General features: G+C 37.6%; 1 protein-coding gene across 1 annotated transcript; it reads left to right on the top strand.

Annotated features, from left to right (window-relative positions):
• The first annotated feature begins 6,182 nt into the window (after window positions 1–6,182).
• Window positions 6,183–16,872, top strand: ABRA (actin binding Rho activating protein). The gene is made up of 2 exons (XM_072603284.1): window positions 6,183–7,449; window positions 14,337–16,872. Exons 1-2 carry the CDS (start codon window positions 6,731–6,733, stop codon window positions 14,812–14,814), a joined length of 1,197 nt encoding a protein of 398 aa, XP_072459385.1. The 5' UTR covers window positions 6,183–6,730; the 3' UTR covers window positions 14,815–16,872.
• The last annotated feature ends 5,213 nt before the right edge of the window (window positions 16,873–22,085 follow it).

The raw sequence follows: 22,085 nt of genomic DNA on the forward strand, positions 1-22,085 counted from the left end.
CAAAGACCAAAATTTGAAGACCCAACTTTCAAGAAATTTACATTCTGTTGGGGCAGAAAAACCCAACTATAAGTGTACACACTCTCTCTCTCTCTCTCTCTCTCTCTCTCTCTCTCTCTCTCTCTTCCTCTCTGTCTCTGTCTCTGTCTCTGTCTCTGTCTCTGTCTCTCTCTCTCTCTCTCTCTCTCCAGGGTAATTTGGAGTCATTAGAAGCCATTTTGAGCCATTAGAACTTTAAAAATTCATGCAAAAGATGGCTCTTGGGTTGAGTTTTGAAGGAAACAAGGGTACTAAGAGATAAGCATGAGGAAGCAGCGCATCCCAGTCATAGGGTACAAACCATGCAAAAGTAGGAAGACTGAAGATGGAATGTGACAAATAACCAAAAGGCAGTCTGGCTTGACCACAGAATATTTGAAAGGAAGAAATAATCATATTAACAATAACGAGCATTTGTACAGTGTTTTCAGGTTTTCAAAGCAGTTTACAAAAATTACTTCATTTGATTCTCCCAACAAATCCATGGGGTAGGTATAATTATTATCACTCTCACTTATAGATGAGGAAAGTGAAACAGGCAAAGGTTAAGTAATTTGCTCTGGGTCACATAGCTAATGTCTAAGGCCAAATTTGAACTCAGGTCTTCCTGACTCTAGGTGCAAGACATTATCCACTGTACCTCCTAGATGTAATATATGTAAACAATGTGACAGGGTTTAATAATAACATATTACATAAATGCTAATTGCCTTATCATTAATAATAAAAAATACATTGTATAACAAAATTGTCATGTGACATAATTTTCATACAAAATAATAATCACACAATTATAATAATTGTGAACATATGATAATAATGAAAAGGTAGATTACAGTCAAGACATAAAAGATGAATGTGTGTTTAATTCCACAGATAAGAAGCCATTGGAGTCTACTAATTAGGGAAATAACATTTTAGGAGAATCATTTTGGCATCTGTGTCGGGAGAATAAAATGGAGACAAGAAAGACTTGAAGTAGGGAACCCAAATGGTTCCCTAGGGCAATAATTCAGGCAGAAGATGATGGGGGCCTGAACAAAGATGGCAGCTGTGTGAAGGAAGAGAAAAGGAAGGAGGCAAAAGATGTTAGGGAGGTATGATTAATAATAGTAATTAGGATTTATAGTCCTTTAAGGCTTGCAAGACACTTTACCTAAGTGATCTCATTTGATCCTCACAATAGCCCTGTGAAATAGGTAGTATTATTAACCTTATTTTACAACTGAGGAAACTGAGAATGAGAGAAGCTATGATCTGCCCATTCACATAGTAAGTGTATGGAAGGTGGATTTGAGTGTGTGGAAGGTGGTTTTTGTTATTCTTTCTCAGATATTAGTTCCTAGGATCCATGGCCATAACAATCTCTGATTCCCAGAATCATAGAGGTTAGTTCCCTGGCTCATAGCTTGTAAATATCTCCAGCACACTTGCACAGCATTATATAATGACAAATAATATAAACATTTGTATTAAGCTAGTAGACACCTACTAGGCATGCTCTGTTCTAAGTCATTATGATATTGTTAAAGTTAACGTAAACTTGTGAGGCTATTGCTGGCAAATTGCCTTCTTTGTCTGTTATCCTAAAAAATCAAGTAGGCTCTGGTCAATAAGTGGGGAACAGGAATGCACAAGGGGAATGTGCATATGTGCTTGCCTCAAGCAGTCCCCATCTTATGAGGGAATGCCCAAGTTGGAATGGTATGCATGCCTTGATCAGCCCTCATCAAGGGTTGAGGGCATTTGTTAATGTGTGTTAGTCTCAACAGGCTCCCATCTAGACTTGGGGGACCTATAGGAGTTGTAGCTCCTACGACATTCTTATCAGCTCCTTAGAGAAGAGTAATTAGGGAATGCTGTAGGAGTTGGTGCTCCCATTATCAGCAACCACTCCTTTTAGAAGACTAGAATAAAGTAAGCTGATTTAAATCCTCATGACTTCTCCATTCCTGTCTTCTTGTCTGTGTGGATCAAGAGTGAACCTGTGCTAGAACAACTGCTAGTGCTAGCAGCTCTCCTGTGATTCTCCCATCTATTAATCGGCATAGTCGGTGTTACCTGTGTGACAGTAAGTAAATGTCTGAGGCAAGATTTGAACTCAGTTCTTCCTGACTCCAGGTTCAGCACTATCTGTACTATTCCACCTAACTGGCATCTCACAAAGATTGGACAACTGCTATACATATAGGTTGAAAATGAAGACTACAGAATGACACTGAGGTTGTTCATCTGGGTGACCAGAGTAGGGCCATGCTTTCAACAGAAACAGGACAGTTTGGAAGAGGGGTGGATTTGGGGAAGAGATAAAGAGTTTGGTCTTGAAAATATTGGGTTGAACGTGCATATGGTATATCCAGTTTGAAATGTACAGTAGAAATTGGACACTGTGGTACTAGAGCTCAATAGAAAGACTAGGACTGGATATATAGATCTGAGAATCATATATCAAACTTCTTAAAAACTAGATTATTTTGGAAGACAGGAGAAAAAAATCCAAAAACAAAACAAAAAGCAATCCTTCCAAATATAAGGGGGGAACTCCATTGATCATAACACCCACTTAAAAGTAATGGCCTTTGTTAGGTAAGAACATTTGGTGATTGTCAATCAGTCAGAATCAAGTGTGAACAAGACATGTACACTATTGTCCTAGAGACTTGGTTCTGCACTAATAAATTTGTATAAAAGGAAGGACCTATCACAGAGCTAGGTAGAGATCTTGAGTCTGGACTTGTCACTCCAATATAATCTGCTGATTTATTACCCAAATGTTTCCAATAATCTGAATTTTACCTCTACTAGAAAGAGGTCAGGGAAAAACTCCAGTTTTTTTTATATCTATCTCTAGATAGAGATCTATCTCTAGATAGATATAAATGTAAATTTAGGCAGAGAGCTCAACCTCTGCTTAAATGTTAGGAATCTTCCTAACCAGGAGCTTGGAACAGTTATAATTGAACTCATAACTTTCCATCTAACTTAAACTCCCTAAAGACACAGAGGAGGGATCCATGTGAACCTTTGGTAACATTTTATTACTTCTATGCTAGAAATGAGCTAATTATTGTAAGATGTCGTTGCATAAAGTTGGAATTAATCTGATCCTGAGCTAAGTGTTTGAGAACTCCCTGAGTATATTGGCACGACTCACCACTTCTTCCCCCTACCCTATCCAATGCCGTTCTTTATTCCCATGATCTGCCAAGCAGAGTGGGATAGGCACCGAATACTCTGAGACATATTTATATTCCATGTAGGATTGCTAAAAATTTCATATTGTGGATGAAGCCCCTCAGTGTTTGAAAGTTTAAAATTTCTTGCTATAGAATCTCCTCATGGTAATCAAAAGAAATTTGACTCTGCACTGGTACTACTCATTTAACATTATCAGCAAAGGGAAACAGGGCAGCACTAGAGTTACAATTTTCCCCAACTGTTTTCATCTGAGAAGGTAAATGGGCGTCATTATGAAGCTTAGAAACTTGTCAGCGATTTTTTGTAAAATAACTGTACATCACTGTCAGGTAATTATCCACCATGCCGTCTTTTATATTCCAATCAGTCTGACCTGGTTTTCAATCCGTACTGTCAATAGTTTGTCAGCATTATTAGATGAGGAAGGAAATGGATGGAAAAACTGATATTGTTTGACTTCTGCGGTCAAGTCATTCATATCCTGGGAGATTTTCCTGTCATCTAGGTACAACTAAACTGGAAGGACTTTTAATAGAAGAAGGACTTGTCATAGGATCATAAGTTTAGGGCTGAATGGCAGCTCAGGGGCCATCTAACCCAATCCCCTCATTTTTGAAGATGAGAAAACTAAGGTCTAAGGAGGTTAGATGATTTACCTGAGGTTATACAGCTGGTAAGTATCAGAGGTAGAATTTAAACTCAGCTTTCCTCCCCATCATGCCTCACCACCTCATCTTTCTAATTATTTTATCATCACTGTTTCATTTTTATTTCATCTCCATCATAATTATCAATTTCTTCAAAATTCAGTCAAACTCTCCTTTTTGCCAGTCTTCACACACTTCATCTCCAGTCTCTATGCCTTTGCATTGGCTGTCCTCCCCACCTGGAATGAAGTCCCTCTTTTCATCCACCTCTGTGAATCCCTTACTAGACAGCTCAAATACTGCCTTCTCAATGAATTGTTTCTTGATCTCATAGCTGCTAGTACTCTTGCTCCTTGAAAGTACTTTTTATTCATTTTGTAAATATTTATGTAATTTACTGTCCCTTTAACATCTGAGGCTGAGTTGTCTGCTCAGAGTTGTAAGAGAAAGAATTACTGTGGTTACCTGACCCAAAACTGTGAGACAAGCTGTTGCCAGATTTTTAAGATAACAAGATATATATAGTAAAATGGGGAGATTAAGACTCCAAAGTTCTTCTGTGGTTTGGGGACAAATATGAGTTATCTTATTATTGAGAAGATATGTATTTGGTTACTAATGGTAAAATAAGTTGAGACATTTGTGGAGAAAACCCAGTCTAAACCTAGAAAGATAAGAGAAGGAAGAAAGAAGGGAAAGGATAGATTTCAGAGCTGCATCAGCTAAATCTGAAGCTGGAAGTGGTAAGTACTATAATCATGACTGAAGAGTACATGCAATCAAGCAGAGGAGCAAATTGAGAGTAAAGAATCACAGAAGTCATTCTCAGATCAATTCATTGGACTGAGACATTATGCCCACTAAGGCGTTAGTCAGGCATAGCATTGATCAACTCAGTTTAGCAGTGAAAGCTATATTACATTCAGAGTATAAGCTATAGTCTCCAAAGAAAAAATGTTTCTAGACAGTTTCTGAGACAGAAAGAGGACACTGAGGTTCACAGTTGTGAGTTACTCTAAGAACGTTACTTTTCCTCATTCCATGTGCTACCTATTAGGTTTCCCTCTTTCTTCCAGATACTGAGTGCATTAGTGGGAATGGAAACCAGGTTTATGTGTGGATTGTAATATCCTTATTATTCATGCATGTGTTTTAATATACAAGCTATTTATTATGATTTTATTTATGACATTTATATTCTCTTTATCATGTTATTCATTATCTTTCTTCCTTTACTATTAAGTAATATTTAAAACCTGAAAGTGTCAGTATTGTGAATGGCTCATTGTGTAAAGAGAAATGCGTTGGTGTGGCTCAAGAGCAAACATGGTGACTAGGAGAAGTATATTTCCTCACACCAAAGTTAGTATTAGGACCCTAAGGTTGTGTTTGTCCTTCATTATCGAGGACGACCATGACATCAAGATGATGACATGACTTGCGTTGACTTTCATTTGAGGGAGGGAGGGTTACGTTTTCTTCTCCTGGGCCATCTGGATCCAGTGGCCTGATATTCATCAGGAAGGCTGGAGGACCCTGACAGAATCTGACTGAACTATCTGTTAGTTGTCCTTTAGGATCCTAGACCTAATGATGTGAGAGTGGGCTAGAATGAACGAGTCAATTCCAAGAGTAACATAGGTATCTACATCCTCCAGGTGGTCAAAGGTATGAGGTCCTACATACTTCATAGCCATCTCGCACACGTGATATATATGTTTATGTTGTTTCCCCCTTTAGAATTCAAAAACCTTGAGAACAGGAAGTGTTTGATTTTTGTCATTGTGTCCTCAAATCTTAGCAGACAGCCTAGTACATTCTAGGCACTTAATTAATGCTTGGTGATTTCTTGCTTGATCATGAACATCAATTTTTTTCAGTTCATTCTCTTCAAAAGGTGAAATGAAGGCTTTCCTTCTCCCCCCCACCTGCTCCCAAAAAAAACTAGGCAAAGAGAAGGTATATAATTGAAAATATAAAATACAGATGTAACTAGTTCTCCTTCATGAATACACTCATCTGCATTTCCTTGATTAGGTCAGAGAACAACTGTTACATAAGACTTTTTTAAAGATTATATTAGTAATTCAGTCTCTCAGTTCAGGAAGGCTAAAATATGAAGCCAACACTCTCACCATCCTATTAAGTAATGGAAAAAATTTAGAAACATTATAAAAGGAGAGATGTCAGGGAACTTGAGTTTTACCACCAACTCAGGATACTTGGGCCAAAAAAATTCCTACCCTCTAATGTATATCACCTGTGACATGCATACATTTATTCAGCTTCCCGAGCCTCGGTTTCCTCATTAGTTAAATTCGAGGATTAGACTAGATGATCCCCAAGGCTCCTTCCTGAAAGGCTCTAACATCCTACGATTGATAGATTCTGTAGCACTTCTCAAAAAGCTGAAAACAAAAGAAAATGATAGGTTTCATTTTATAATTATCCTAAAAGGTAATCTAGTATTAGTAGAGCAAGATCTAAGGGAAAGGAAATCATGATTTACTACTGAGCAAGTGCAAGGTCAAAGAGCACATGCAGAAGAGATTATCAGATCTCATAGTTTCCACTGGGGCCCTTAGTCCCTCTATGTCGCCAGTCTTCACCATCTGTAATATCCACCTGCTAGGATGAAATGAAAGCCAGGGTGTTTTAAAAAAAGAACCCTGTCACATCTAAGGCACTGTATCTTGGAGAGAAATGCCTGACATAGTTTCCATCATCACCAGATCCTCCTTCCCACCCCACACACCCTGCTTCTATTTAAATCCCAACCACACTATTGTGCTCAACGTCATTCACTCAGGGCAATTGACAGGGCAAAGATACGAGAAGAGAGCAGCATGGCCCCTGAAGAAAAGCCAAAGGACAAGCCAGCTCAAAGAGCGATAAAGAAGATCCGGACAGCCTCTCTAGTTATTAGTCTAGCTCGAGGCTGGCAGCAGTGGGCCAATGAGAATACTACAAAGCAAGCCCAAGAACCTCCAGGGTGGCTGCCTGGTGAGACTAAGGAGACAGGTGAGTCACCCAAAGAGAAAGAGAATCCAACACCATTACAGTCCCTCCAGGAGAAACAAAGTACAGGAGGAGGTCAGAGGTCCCTCTTGGCAAAGCCATTTTCAAATAGAGACAGGGAATGTTTAAACAACCTTGCTGATGATGAACCTGAGGAGACCCACATTAAAAGGAAGGAGGTAACCAAAACAGTGGTCAACAAAGTCTATGAGCGAGGAGGGGACATGAGCCTTCTCAGCCAGAGATATGAGAATGATGGGACCAACTCTGAAACGTGGCAGGAAGGAAAAGACTTGGATCACATTGACAAGATCCTGAACAACCATACTTCCCCAACCAGGAGGAGGAAGTGCTTGAACCTGGTCTCAGAACTGACCAAAGGCTGGAAAGAAATAGAGCAGGAGGAACCCACTAGCCGCAGTGACAGCATAGATACTGAGGACAGTGGCTATGGAGGGGATTCTGAGGAGCGGCTAGAGCAGGAAGTCCACAAGCAAGAAGGAGACCACGTGACTGCAGCCAGGATTAAAAGACCCATGCCTTCCCAGTAAGTGAATTCATTTTACGCTAACATGGTCATTTTTTTTTTTCCCCATGGAAAGAGACTCTCTAGGTCCACAGCAAAGATAGGAGAACTCTCTATTTATCTTCTTCCTTCTTTCCTTCCTTTCTTCCTTTCTTCCCTTCTTCTTTCCTTCCTTTCTCAATGAGACAAAAGCTGTTGGTTAACGTATGTATTGTTATGAAACAGAGACAACCTAGTGGATGGAAATCTTATCTTGGAAACAGAAAGATACAGACTCAGCTCCCATTGCTGATACATTAATATTGATAGCTATCATTTAGAAAAAATTTTAAAGTTTGCAAAGTGCTTAGCATATGTTATATCATTTGGTCCTCACAACTCTGTAAGGCAGACACTATTATAATCCCATTTTACAGATGGGGAAACAGGTAGAGAGAGGTTAAGTGACTGCCCAGGATCATGCAGCTAATAAGTGCCTGAGGCAAGCCTTGAATTTAGGTCTTTCATGACTCCAGGTCCAATACACTATCTACTACACCACCTAGCTACCGTGCTTTATATATAGGCTCTATGACACTGGGCAACTCACTAAACCTCTCAGGGCCACCAGGAAACTCTGCCTATAAGTTCCAAGACAGCTATTAAGTTTCAAAAGTGGAGGGAATTTTCACGAGAAGAGTTCCCTGCACTGATAAAACACAGACTTAGAGGAAATATAGGTATATGCACACACATATATATGAATATATGTATTTATAACATATAATGTACATGTGTGTATATAGCTTACATATACATCAATTATGTTCACATATGTTTAGAGCACCAAAGTGTGGAGAATAATTTTCTCACAAGCACCTTGTGAGTTAGTTAGGTAGTCTAAATATCTCCCTGCACAGTGGAGAACATTAAGGTTTTGTAAAGTGTTCATTGTAGGATCTTAGGCTTATCTATTTAAAGGTGGACAGTTTCCTGGTCCAACTCTCTCATAATAAGGTCTAAAAAGGTAAGTGCTCTCTCTGCCCAAGGTCATACAAGCATTGGGTGCTAGCCCTGCAATTCCAACCCAGGTTCACTGAATTCCCAACTGAGCACACTTTTCACTGCACTAAATTGCTAGGTCTCTTCACTCCAAACCTACTACCTTTTCTTCCATTTCACGATGTCTTTGGTCTGTGTTCCCTTACAGACACGTTGTTGTTGTTGTCCAGTTGTTTCAGTCACATCTCATTCTTCAAGACCTCATCTGAAGGTTTTCTTGGCAAAAATATTGGACTGGTTTGCCACTTCCTTCTTCAGCTCATTTAAAAAATGAGGAAACTGAGGCAAAAATGTCTTGCCCCGGGATACATAGCTACTAAGTATCCGAGATTTGAACTCAGGAAGATGAGTCTTCCTGACTCCAGGTTTGGCTCTATCCATTGTACCACCTAGCTGCCTATTAGAGACCCTATACACACCATTTTTAAAAAATGCCCACAGTATTGGGTTTCTGCTTTCTATTTTGAGCCAAACCTCTGACCCACATCTTCAGCAAAGCTGAAGCCACCTGTGAGCAGTATTCATTCTCAACGAAGTATGTGATTCAGCTCAACAATGCTGAATTGTACTGAAATTTTACTGAATATTACTGAAATGCCTCATTCCTTTGCAGAATGGTAAACAAGATGTCAAAAAACTAGGTAATACCTGCCCTGTTTCTAACTTGGTCTATAAAATAACTCAAGTAATATCCATAGGGCACAGAATCTCTATGAAATTTTACTTCTTTCCAAGGGAGTAGTGTACTTTTTTGCTGACAGCTGCTGGGGGCCTTCCCGTAATAGGAATCCCAGGAATGCACGTTGGACCCTCTCGTTATGTTTCTTGAGGGGAATAAAATATTTTGCTCCATGTTTAAAGAGAAGGCATAGATCTGTGATTTCACTGGTCTAAAGGAATTCCTAGGTAAGAAAATTCTCTCTACTAATGCAGGTTCCCTCTGTACCTCATAGTCTTAGACAGTTGCCCAGAGTACTAAAAGGTTAAATTACTTGCACAGGGTCATAAAGACATTATATGTCAGAGATAGGATTTGAGCTGAAGTCTTCTTAGCTATTAGTCTGTCTATCTTCTAAGCCACGTTGCCTCTCATGTTGTTTGTTGTTCTGTCATTTCGATCACATATGACTCTTTGTGTCCCCATTTTGAGTTTTCTTGGCAAAGATACTGGAGTGGTTTTCCTTCTCCAGCTAATTTTACAGATGAAGAAAGTGAGGCAAACTGGGTAAAGGGATTTGTTCAGGTTCACCTAGCTAGTAAGAATCTAAGGCAGGTTTTGAATTCACAAAGATAGGCCTTCCTGATTTCAGTCATGGCACTCCAACTTTTATAACAAAAATACAAACTCATGCATCTATAGTGATTCATAGTTATAGTGTGTTCCTCCTGTAACCTTACGAGGTACGTGGGGGAGATATTATCATTACCTTTTTTCAGTTGAAGAAAGTGAGGTTGGGAACAAGGTTCAAGGACTCCCCTGTGGTCCCCCAAATAGTGTCTCAGGCAAAATTTGAATTTAGGCCTCCTAACCCCCAGTCCAACATCCATTATGGTAAACTATGAACAAAGCCATTTGGTTTATCTAAATTAAAGGACCCAATTTTAACAAGATCCTGGATATACCAGACATTGAAAGAGAGAGAGAGAGAGAGAGAGAGAGAGAGAGAGAGAGAGAGAGAGGAATCAGGTGAAAACAGTTTCCTAATCAAGAAAAATGCCTTTTACTTCAGCACAGTTCTTCCATTTTACATTTCAGCTCTGAGCTCATAGTGGTTCACAATGTGGGAAACATACATGACCATTCATGGGATGTCACTAAAATTTTAATGCTCTGAAGAAACATGGAAAACAAAATATATCATCTTATTTTTTGTGCATACCTAAAGTTTTACATTTTTAAAAGCTTAAAAAAAGAATTCTGATTTCTATATCCCTCTAAAGTTATGCTTTGATTTCTCATCATTGGCACAGAAATGAGCCCAGACTCTCAAAGGTAAGGCCACAAAAACTTAGGCTCTCATTCAGCTCCAAATGTATTGAAAACAGACTCATCAAGGAATTCTGTTGGTCATACTGAGGACCAGCCTAGCTGAGCTCCGAACTATTTACTCATCTTCAGAAAGTTGGGCACTAACTTTTTTTAGTTAAGTGATGACCATTTTTTTTCAGCCCAAACAATCCATGAGAGGTGTTGTTGCTTAGTGGCTAGAGAGTTTGCCTTGCTCTGATGTATGATGGTTTTGTGACCCTGGGTAAGTCACTTAACTTTTCACTGGCTCAGATGCTGAGTTGCAGAGAATATATCAATCAACATTGGTAGAAAAAGTTTGACTAGGAGTTCCCTATACCAGTAAGGCCCCAGTAACCCTGTCCTACCCTAACAACCCATGAAATTGTCTACTAAGGAACACATGTAAAGGTGGCTATCTATATCAGTGCAAAGGGTATGCACATTGATGGACTCTCAGTTCTTTCTGAAACATGAAAGGTCCATGGAATACCAAGGACCGAATAGAGAACTATCCCCAAGCCAGGAAAATCTGGGTTCAAGTCTTGTCTCTAATATATATTGGCTGCATGATCTGGATAAGACATCCTTCAGCATTGTCAGCAATTCTCTGACACAGAGATTCTTACCGTGGAGTCTATGAGCTTTAAAAAAATCATTTTTGATAAGTATATTTTAACCTAGTTGGTTTCCTTTGGAATTTTATGTACTTTATTTTTTGCATTTCAAAACATGATTTTGAGAAAGGGTCCATGGGCTTTACTAGGCTGCCAGATTGAGTACATGAATATACACACAGAAGTTAAGAAATCCTGCAACAAGACTATTAGCAGGTTTCCAACCTGTATTGGTAGAGAACAATTCCTTTCACCAATGAAATCATAAGTGCAGACCAAACAAACAAAAAGTCCCTAAACACAATTAAGATCAAATGCTCAATATTCTCAGATGTTTTTGGTCTATAAAGCTATGAAAAGGAAGCACCCTAGTCTGGTGAAAAGATCACTGGATTGAGAGGCTAGGGAAATGGACTCTAATCTTAACATTACCATTAGCTCAAAATATGAACTTTATAAAGTCTAACTTCTTTGAGTCTTGGTTTCATCATTTATGAAGTCAGACAGCTGTCAGGGATGGCTACCCTTGTTTCTTCCAGTTCTAATATTTCATAGTTGTATTAGATCTGGATTTTCCCCCTTTCTTCATATTAATTTTTGATAGCATAATCAGAGAAAATATAAAACCAGCCCTAATACAAGTTCTACTATGATTTAAAGAATGTAGCTAGTATGACCCAATTACCACTATATTTTTCTTGTTTTTTTAAACCTTTGCAAGAGTACTGATTACTTTTAATCTCTTTCCTAGTTTCTCTATTCCCCATCCTCTGCGCCCACCTCTATCCTTAATGAGAACATGTGGTACTAGAAATCGGTTTATATCAGCATCCCTGAATGTCAGAGGTAATTCTAGGCCAGTCTAGGCTGCTTCTACTCTCACAGGGTGTTTATAACCAGGATTGCTGGTGCCTACAGCTGAGAGGAGGAAACCAGCTATGTTAAGAGATCCATTCTGAAAAAAGCTTTCATTTCCAGGTCTCACCATTCCATTTTTCAAATGAATGGAAATAAATCCAAGTGATATTGACTATCTAAGGACTTTATAAATTAAAAACATCCAATAAGAGAACAATGAATTTAAAGTGACTGAGGTTTTCCTCAGGTTGTAGAGGAAAACAAATCTGTCTCAACACAGGTAATTATAATAGAAAAGATGTGTCTTAACCATCTCCCTACTGGCTGTCTAAATTATCACCTTATTCCCTGTTAAAATTCTAACCAAAACCAGGTTATGATCCAATTTTCACCTTTCCTTCTCCTACCATGTTCTTCCTTTTTCTTCACACTTCCATTTTTCCATTGTCTCCCACAGGTTTTCTGTATTTTTGACTCCCCAGCTTTATAGAAATGCCTTGTTCCTGAGACTTTCCTGCTGGGATTTTAAATAAAGTCTCTTTGCCAGTGGCCAGAGCTGTTTTTCTCCCTCTAACTAATTTTTCTTAGGAATACTCAATGAGAGGAGGTCCATCCAGATGGAAAGGAACCCTGAACTCAAATAGATGTATTTGCCTCTAAAAATATGGAATTATTTTGAGATTGTTAACAGGAAAGAATTTTCAGAAAGGAATGAGATGGTTTCTTGAATGAATAAAGCAAGATCAAAATTGCAAGATATTTTTCTTGAAGTTTTATAATATAGTTCATTGCACATAGCAGACTTTTAATGCATGTTTATGGGCTAATTTGGAAAAAATTTGGTTATCAGAGCCTGTGACAATAGGTGACTGAAGAAACTATTTTTGTCTAGATTCAAAAAGCCAGTATGAAGTATATAGGCAAATTCCCTGGTTTCATGGTAATTTTGATTGTTTACTACTTTATACAGACTCAGTATTCATAATTTCAGTCTCATTGTTTGTAAAAGTAATCTATTAGTTGAACAAGAAAGAATATAATAAATCTCTAATATTGAGTGGATGGAAGTCATTTCTTTTCTCAAATCCTAAGAGATTGTGGTTTTGATACTTGTAAAATATATTGTATGTAGCAAATTCAATAATTTTAGTTTTAGTAAAGAAAAAAATAAGTATGATGATAGAGCACTGAATACAGGTCTCATATTTTGAAAAACGTAATTTTTTTAAATCTAGATTTAGTAAAAATCTGCCATCTAGTGGTTATCATTCTCAATTTGACAGAGATAAAGGTATGGGTATTCACATTTGGCACTGAAATGTCAAATGAAATGAGAATATCAATGGAATTACCCAGTCCATTCTTTTAAATTAATATTTATTAATATCTGTGTATGACTAAGAGTGTTTCAATTATGAATTGACCCCAAGTTTAGCTGTTTTTCAGTCATCTTTTCAGTCATGTCTGACTCTTTGTGACTCCTTTTAAGGTTTTCTTGGCAAAGATAATGGAGTGGTTTGCTATTTCCTTCTCCAAATAATTTTATAGCTGAGGAACTGGGGTAAACAGGGTGAAATGACTTGCCCAGGGGTCACACAGCTAGTAAGTGTCTGAGGCTAGATTTGAACTCAGTAAGAAGAGTCTTCCTGACATCAGGCCCAGCACTCTATCCATTGTGCCATCTAGCTCCTCACAATTTGATCCAAACCATTCCATTAAATGAAACAAATACTAATAACATGTTTATTGTTGTTGTTAAGCAAATAAGAATTGAATATATAACTTAGAGTGTTACTTCTTCCTTTTCTAGGGTTGCCTGCCTAGTTCTTTTATTGACTAATTTTCTGGAGTTTTTAACTAGTATCAAAACTTTGTTTTATGGTTAACATTCTAATATCCTCCAGAACAGTATTTATATTTGTTGTTTAAGCTTTAGGGAATTGATAATCATGAATATTACAAACCAGTGATATTTGTACATGTGTATGCCCTGGATTTAGGAAAATCCAATATTTAAAAAAGTATATATTTTAAAAACACAGTAGAGGAAGTTACAGAATCATTTATGATTGCAAAAGGATTCATCTCAGAGGTCATAGGATCATGAAATTTTGAGATGGAAAAGACATTAGAGGCCACTGAGTCCAACTCCCTCATGTTATAAATGAGGAAATGGAGGGATGGGGAGATAAGATGACTTGTGCAGGTCCTTTAAAAGTGATTTCATTTCTAAAGTAAATTTACATGTAATTTTTCAAAAATGCATTTACCTTGTGATTCTTAAATAAGTACTATAGGGTGAAGAGGGGAAGGCGATTATCATAGAGTCTTTTGATAATTTTGATATCCCTTGGTGTTGAAACTATTTCCTTTCTTACTTTTAGGGCCAGCCGGTTTGCAGAGAACCTCAGCAGCAAGGCCCAGAGGAAATACAGCCCAGTGAACAACATGAAGGGAAGATGGCAAAAATGGGCTGATGAGCATCTGCAGTACCAAAAGCTGAATCCCTTTAGTGAAGAGTTTGACCATGAGCTAGCCATGTCCACCCGTCTACACAAAGGGGATGAGGGGTATGGGCGCCCCAAAGAGGGAACAAAAACTGCTGAACGGGCCAAGAGAGCAGAAGAACACATCTACCGGGAAATCATGGATCTGTGCTTTGTCATCCGGACAATGGCTCACCACAGGCAGGATGGCAAAATCCAAGTCACTTTTGGGGAACTCTTTGACAGATATGTACGGATTTCTGATAAGGTGGTGGGCATCCTTATGAGAGCCAGGAAACATGGACTCGTTCACTTTGAAGGAGAAATGCTATGGCAAGGCCGAGATGACCACGTGGTGATTACACTCCTGGAGTGATCTTATAGCCATATGAGTGGATCACAGGATCTATCTTATCTTGATATTAACTACAAATGGAGAAGAGATATAAATGCAAGTTACTGAGTAGCGGACTTGCAAACACTAAATTATTATTTTTACAACTTTGTGGTAATTTGCATCTTCTTCCATCTAGGAGAAATCTTGGGACGTTTGAGAAAATAGACACAAATGGGTAATATTATTTAATAATGCAACTTATATTTGAAAAGCTATTTTTATCCAAATACCATAGGCTACTTTCTGATCTAAAATCATTGACTATTTAATGCAGAAGTGTTGATGAGTTTTAAGCAAAGGTATAAATTATAAGGCTTAAGAAGGATACTAACAATAGAAAAAATCCAGGCATACTAACAGCTATTCCACAAACAGAAGAATAGAAAGAAGGGCAGTTTACATTTCCATCATGCCATCATCTCATTAGATCCTCGAGATTACTCCTCTAAGCAAGTAGAGCAGATATCCCTATTCCAGATGAGAAAACATAGGCTCAGAGAGGTTGTGATTCATCCAAGGTTGCACAGCTAGTGCCAGGGGTAAGCTGAGACTCAAGCTCATTTTTCTGACTCTGAATCCAACACTGTTTCTAAAACCATGGATTTTAAGGTGTGTCCATTTTTTTTTTCAGTAATACTACTTGAAGCATCTCTTGTTAATTGTGGTTAAACTAAACCTAAACTTGACTTAAACTATTTTATTCATATTGTTTTCTTGGAATTATACCATTCTACAGATCCTAAAGTCATTAAATATGATCCCAACATCCTTCAGAACTCCCATTAGGAGGTCAGATTACTGGGCAAGTTGCCAGGCATCTTGCCATCCTCCCTTCATGTGGCCTACTCATTGAATTCCATGTACAAGCATTACATCCAAGCACAAACACCTGGAGCTCTTGGATACTTTTCACTATTTGATGTTTAGGACAACAGGGCTCAAATACCCAACAGAGAGAGGATAATTCTTTAATCCAATTCAAAAAACATTTATTAAGGGACTACTATTTTCACGGATAAATTAAAATGAGAAAACGGTCCCTGCCCTGAAGTGTCATGAATTCCCAGAGATTATGACTCTGTAGAAATATATGAATCAAGAGAAGGGGAATTCCTTTATAATATGTACATAAAAATCTCATGAAACATCAGTAACATCTTACGATATTATTGGAAACGATTGACAATTTTTTTCTTGTGTTCTGTCTCCAGAAAATTTGACAAAAAAAAAAAATGAACGAAAAAGTTTTTAAAGGCAAACAATTTAAACTTTTATTTTTTCAATAAACCATCTCCAAAAAAAAAATTAGAGAAATTACCCTGTCATCCTAATGTAAAACAACATAGCTTTAAAAAATAGGATTCATTGTTTAAAACAGTAAGGCATAGACAACTTCCGACAGCATTAGTTCATGGTGGATGTTTCTTCGTTAATGTAGATAAATAATTTCATATATCATATCAAGTTGTAAGAATAAAGTAGAAAGACTGCATTTCCCCTATATAAATGAAGCATTAATGATGACAAGGTAAATATCTGTCACACGAGGAGTGGAACTGATGACATGATATGTAAGATTAGGATAATTCTACAAGACTTATCAAAAGTTAATGAGATATCTAAGACTACCTTCATAGTTTAATTTGTAGTGTGAATAAAGTATATACAAATATTTCCTAATTACAAGGACTACACTACTTCACAACATACTTCTCTTTGTAACAATGACCACTCACACGACAATGTAGTATGAGCACACAGGCCAAGGAAAATTCCAGTCTGAGCCAGAGATTTCTGTGGGGTTATTTATGTCTTTCTATTAAGGAGGTTCTCTTTCAAACTGAAAGTTCAAATGTCTTCTTAATGAAGAAAAGGTGTACATTTTTCTTTCAATAGAGTTGGAACAAAACAAAAATTAGCTACAAAAAAAATTTTAATGTGTGTATAGTTTATATGTTAATAACATTATTAGAATGCACCATTCTACCCCAATGATTGCGGCAAAATATTCAGGAATAAAGACCATTTTTCAACACAGTCTTATATTTGTGTTTCAATTTGTAGGTAAAGCAAACATAAAGAAAACTCCATACCATCACCTTCTTGCATGAGACTTGCTTGTTTAGCTTGTAGAAGTCTTGGAGACTGTCACATGGCCTGGGGAACATGTTCTTTTTGTTCAAATCATTAGAAGGGTTATCATGGAAGAGGAATCATATTGTGTGCTGCTTTGCACCAAACTTCAAAGTCAGCGTGTCTAAAATTGAGCTTACTTTCTTTTCCCTCTAAACTTGTTTCATCTTTTGACTTCATTCTATTTTGTCATTTTGTTGTTGTTCAGTCATTTCAGTCGTGTCCAACTCTTCATGACCCCATTTGGGGTTTTCTTGGAAAAGATACTAGAGTGGTTTACCATTTCCCTCTCCAGATCATTTCAAAGATGAGGAAACTGAGTAAAACAGAGTAAGTGACTTGCTCAGGTTCACACAGCTAGTAAATGTCTGAAGCTGGATTTGAATCCAGGAAGATGAGTCTCCTGATTCCAGGTATAGTACTCCATTCACTGTGCTATCTAGCTGCCCCCTAATTTTTTACTTGCAATACAATTTATCCCATCTCCCATATCTATAACCTTAGAGTTATCTTTAACTCTCTCCTCCACATTACCTCACAGTCGTAGAAAACATGCCTATTGGGAACCTTGTGTCTTCAACAGAGACTAGCCATCAGTGGAACACTTCCAGCTGACTTTAGTGTCCCTACAAATTGGATTTTGTCATTATAGTATCAATCACTCAATTAAACAGCAAGCATTTATTAATGCTCACTATGTGAGCTAAGAGCCAGGGATTCAAAGAAAGGCAAAAGCAGTCCTAGTCCTCAAGCTGCTTACATTCAAATGCTGGAAATATCAGGTAAATGAGAGATACATACAGAGTGGAGAGAAGACAATGTTATAGAGAAGGGTTTAGCAGCTGGTGGGGGGAGAGGAGGTGCACGAGAACTGGTAAAAACTTCTTTTGGAAGGTGGTGTGTCAGCTGAGTCTTGTAGAAACCCAAGAATTCAAATAGAAAGTGCTTTCCAGCATGAAAGATGGCTGGCATAAAGGTATGGAGATGGGAAATGAAAAGTTGTGTGTGAAGAAAAGCAGGTAAACCAGTATGGCTGGATTGTAGAGCACTTGAAGGGGAAGACTGGAAAGGCAGAAAGGGGCCAGACTCTGAAGAGATTTAACTTTTCAAAAACATCCTTATATTTGTTCCTGAAGGTAATAGGAAGCCCCTGGAGCTTACTGAAAAGGGACCTGACATGGTGAGAACTATGCTTTAGGAAAATCACTTTGGCTAATGTTTGGAGGATAGATTGATATGGGAAGACACTTAAGGCAGAGGGACTTCTTAAAGTCCATTGCAATAGCTCAGGTGAGAGGTAAGAAGGACCTAAACTAGAGGGCTAACTACGTGAGTGAAGAGAAAAAGATGTAAGAGAGATGTAAAAGTAGATACGACAAAATTTGATGGCTGGTTTTATGTATAGGGTGAATGAGAGTAAGGAGTTGAAAATAATATCTAGATTTCAGACCTGTGTAACAGGGAGGATGGTAGTATTTTTGATAGTACTAGAGTAAGTTTGGGAAAGCAGAGGACTTGGGGAAAATATAATGAGTTTTATTTTGGATATTTTGAGTTTGAAATGCTTATGGGACATCCAGTTCAAAATGTCCAATAAATTGTTGGCAATGTAGCCTAAAGCTCTGGAAGAAGCCTAGGGCTGGATATATAGATCTGGAAATCATCTGCTTGGAGATGATAATTGAAGCCATGAGAGATGATGAAATCTACAAGAGACAACATAAAGAAAAGGGAAGAAGGTCCAGGCCAGAAGCTTGGTGGATATCCATGCCTTAGGGTTATGACATGAAGATTCAGCAGAGCCTGAGGAATGTCAGACATGTAGGAGGGAAATCTAGAGATGGTTGTGTCAAAGACCCAGAGAAGAGTTAAGTCTCCAGGAGGAAAAGGTGATCAACAGTGTCAAAGGCTTCAAAGGAGACTGAGAAAGAATGATCAGATAGGTGGAAGAGAACCAGGAGAGAAGAATGTAACAGAAGCCTGGAGAGATGAGTGTATTAATAAGAAGAGGGTCATTAACAGTGTCAAAGGAGAGGTCAGGAAGGATGAAGATTAAGAAAGTCATTGGATTTGATCATTAAACGATCATTATTAATTTTGGAAGGAACAATTTTAGTGGAATGACGAGGGTAAGAAGGTAGATTGCAGGTTTAGAAGAGAGAGAACAAGTGGAGGTACCAAATATGAATAACTTTTTCAAAGGTCAGATGTAGAATTGATAGCAAGGAATTAGGCTCAAGGGAGGTTATTTTTCAGAATAAAAGAGACATGGGCATATTTGTTAGAGGATACAGAAAGATCCAGAAGATAGGGAGAAACTGAAGATTAGAGAGGGGGAGGTGGTAGGGAGGGGGATCTGCTTGAGAAGACAGAAGGGGCAGCATTTTGGCTATCTATCTTCCATCTCTCCCTCTTCACATAACAAGTTCATATTGTCTTATTATACAATTTCCTGATTATAGCTTTTACTCCTGTTCCTTTGATGTTCCTCAGTGATTATATGTTCCAACCTGCTCACACCCACCTTCTATTTCTACATTGCCTTCCATGCAAAAGCGTACTAATAAATATCAACAAGTTCTCCAGAAGGAAAAGAAAGCATTATATACTTTTGTTTAATACAAATTTACATTTCCTCCATCACTTTCTTACATCTAAACAATCAACAAAATAATAAATCAATCCCTGATTTGTAAATGCTCACAGTGAAAATTTAACAACTAGTTCTCAGGAACATACCCCTACATTGGATGGTGATGTAAATGCATATCATATATTCTTCAACCACTTTTCTGTGTGGATAGTATAGCTCAGAGTTGGGTGGGGAATGTGCCACCACAAGGCCCTAGATACATATTTTTTAGTGGTTATGGATCACTTTGAAGAGGTTCTGCAATATTTCAGGGATTCATGCAAAAAGTACAAAGTCATCTGCCAACAGAAGCTTCTAGACAGCAGAGGTGTCAACTCAATACTAGGGGCCACTAATCCGTACAAGGGCAGTTGGGTGATGCATTGGATAGAGTGACAGACCTGGAGTCAGGAAGACTATCTTCCTAAGTTCAAATCTGGTCTCAGAAACTTGGGACTCTAAGTAAGTCATTTAACCCTATTTGCCTCAGTTTCCTCATCTGTAAAATGAGCTTAAGAAGGAAATGGCAAACCATTCTAGTATCTTTGCCAAGAAAAGCCCAAAAGGGTTCAAAAACATTTGGACACAATTGAAAACAAACTGAACAACAAATAAGTCTATACAAAAGGATCCCTACTGGCAAAATATTAACTTAGTTGCTATGTTGTGTTCTTTTCTATTTTGTTAAATATTTCCCAATTGTACTTTAATTTATTTAACTAAACTAATTTAATTATACTTTTATTTAATTTTGCAAAACTTGGAAGTGTGTTTGACACCTCTGATCTAGAGGGTCTCATCATCTATTTTCAGTAGCATCTGAGAGATCACAGAAATAAGAGTACTACACAACTGGAAAAGAGAAAATGGTGGAAATTTTCTTCAACTTGGACTCTTCTCCATCTCAGTGTCAAGCTGCAAAAATGGAACAGGAGGAATTTCAGAAGCCTCAGGCAGATTTTATTTGCTACCCACGCCACCTAACTGCACACACCCAGAGCAAGGCTAAGCCTTCTAAAGACCATATACCTCAGTAGCAATCCCTGAGTATAACTTGACAAACATTCCACTTATGAAGAATGAGTATTAGGCAGCATGTCTACTCACATAATTCACTAGAGTTAGCTTTATTAGCCATTGCCTACATAAATTAAAATTCTTAAGGAACAAGTATTTCCATCAGAGAACATCCAAAAGAATACGACTATCTATGAATTCAAAGGACAATTCTTTTTAATTTTTTTTTTATTTTAGACAAATACAAAAACATAAATACATAAGAAAAAAGAAATATTATAAACTTAAATATAAAATAAGAAAAGAAAAAAAAACATGTCATGCACACAGCAGAACCTAGAAGAGTATTTAAAATATATAGCAATAACTTATCATTTCAAGAAAGCCTATATGTTACATATTGTGTTTAGTTGAAAGCTGTCCATCTTTTCTTTGCTTCCTTGTAGGTTTTCTTTTGTTCTCTGCCATACATTTTATTGGGTTATTTTTGCCCTTTCCTCCTCCCTACCCACCACCCCCAGGCTACAATTGAGCATGGATATATATTTATATATATTGATATATGCATACACATCTACATATATACACATACATACATAAACATAAACTTTCCCTAAGAGATTCTACTCCTAATCTTGTTTTTGTTTGTACATCTTTTTATTTCTAACTCCTCCACTTCTACCTGTTCCTTGTCCTCCTATTAACCTACCCCCACTCCGGCAATCCCTCCCTTATCCTCTCATTCCCCTAAATCTAAATATTCTTCTATATCCCCCTTTTAACCAATTCCCTCACTCTCCCCTCTAAAGATTCCTCCTTTATCCTCTTCCCCTTCCCTATCCGTTTAGTTTTATTTCTTTTTTAAATTTAGAAGACTTCTATATTCTTCTAGATGTGTATGTATTTTTCCCTCTTAAACCCATTCGCGATGAAGGTAGGTTTCCAGAACTCACAGCCTCCCTATTCCTCTAATTCCTCTGTTTTGGAATGGACTAGTTCCTCTGTATTTGGTTCTTCCTCTTGCACCTTATTTGTATAGGATAATTACTCTTTCAGCTGTTCTTGAACATTTTTTGCTTTTTAAAGTCATATCATACTCAGGTCTACCCCAATCTTTTTTATAAGCTACCTAATTATTAGTAACAATCAGACATAGGTTTTACATTTTCCATACGGAAAAGGTAAATATTCTATCCTTATTGAGCTTCTTATAATTGGTCATTGGTATGTACCTTGTATTTCTCTTGGCTCTTGTGTGTCAAACCTTCTGTTGAGTTCAGGGTTTTTTTTAACAGTGTCCTGAAAATCTAACAATTGATCAAATGCCAATTTTTTTCAATTCAAAATTATGATTGGTTTTGTTGGATATGAATTTTTCAGCTGCAGGCCCAGTTCTTTTGCACTTTGATATGTAGTGTTGCAAGCCCTGAGATCTTTTAGTGTCACCAACACTAGATCTTGTGTGATT

This window comes from Notamacropus eugenii, chromosome 4 (genome assembly GCF_028372415.1).
Source record: "Notamacropus eugenii isolate mMacEug1 chromosome 4, mMacEug1.pri_v2, whole genome shotgun sequence".
Classification (NCBI taxonomy): domain Eukaryota; kingdom Metazoa; phylum Chordata; class Mammalia; order Diprotodontia; family Macropodidae; genus Notamacropus; species Notamacropus eugenii.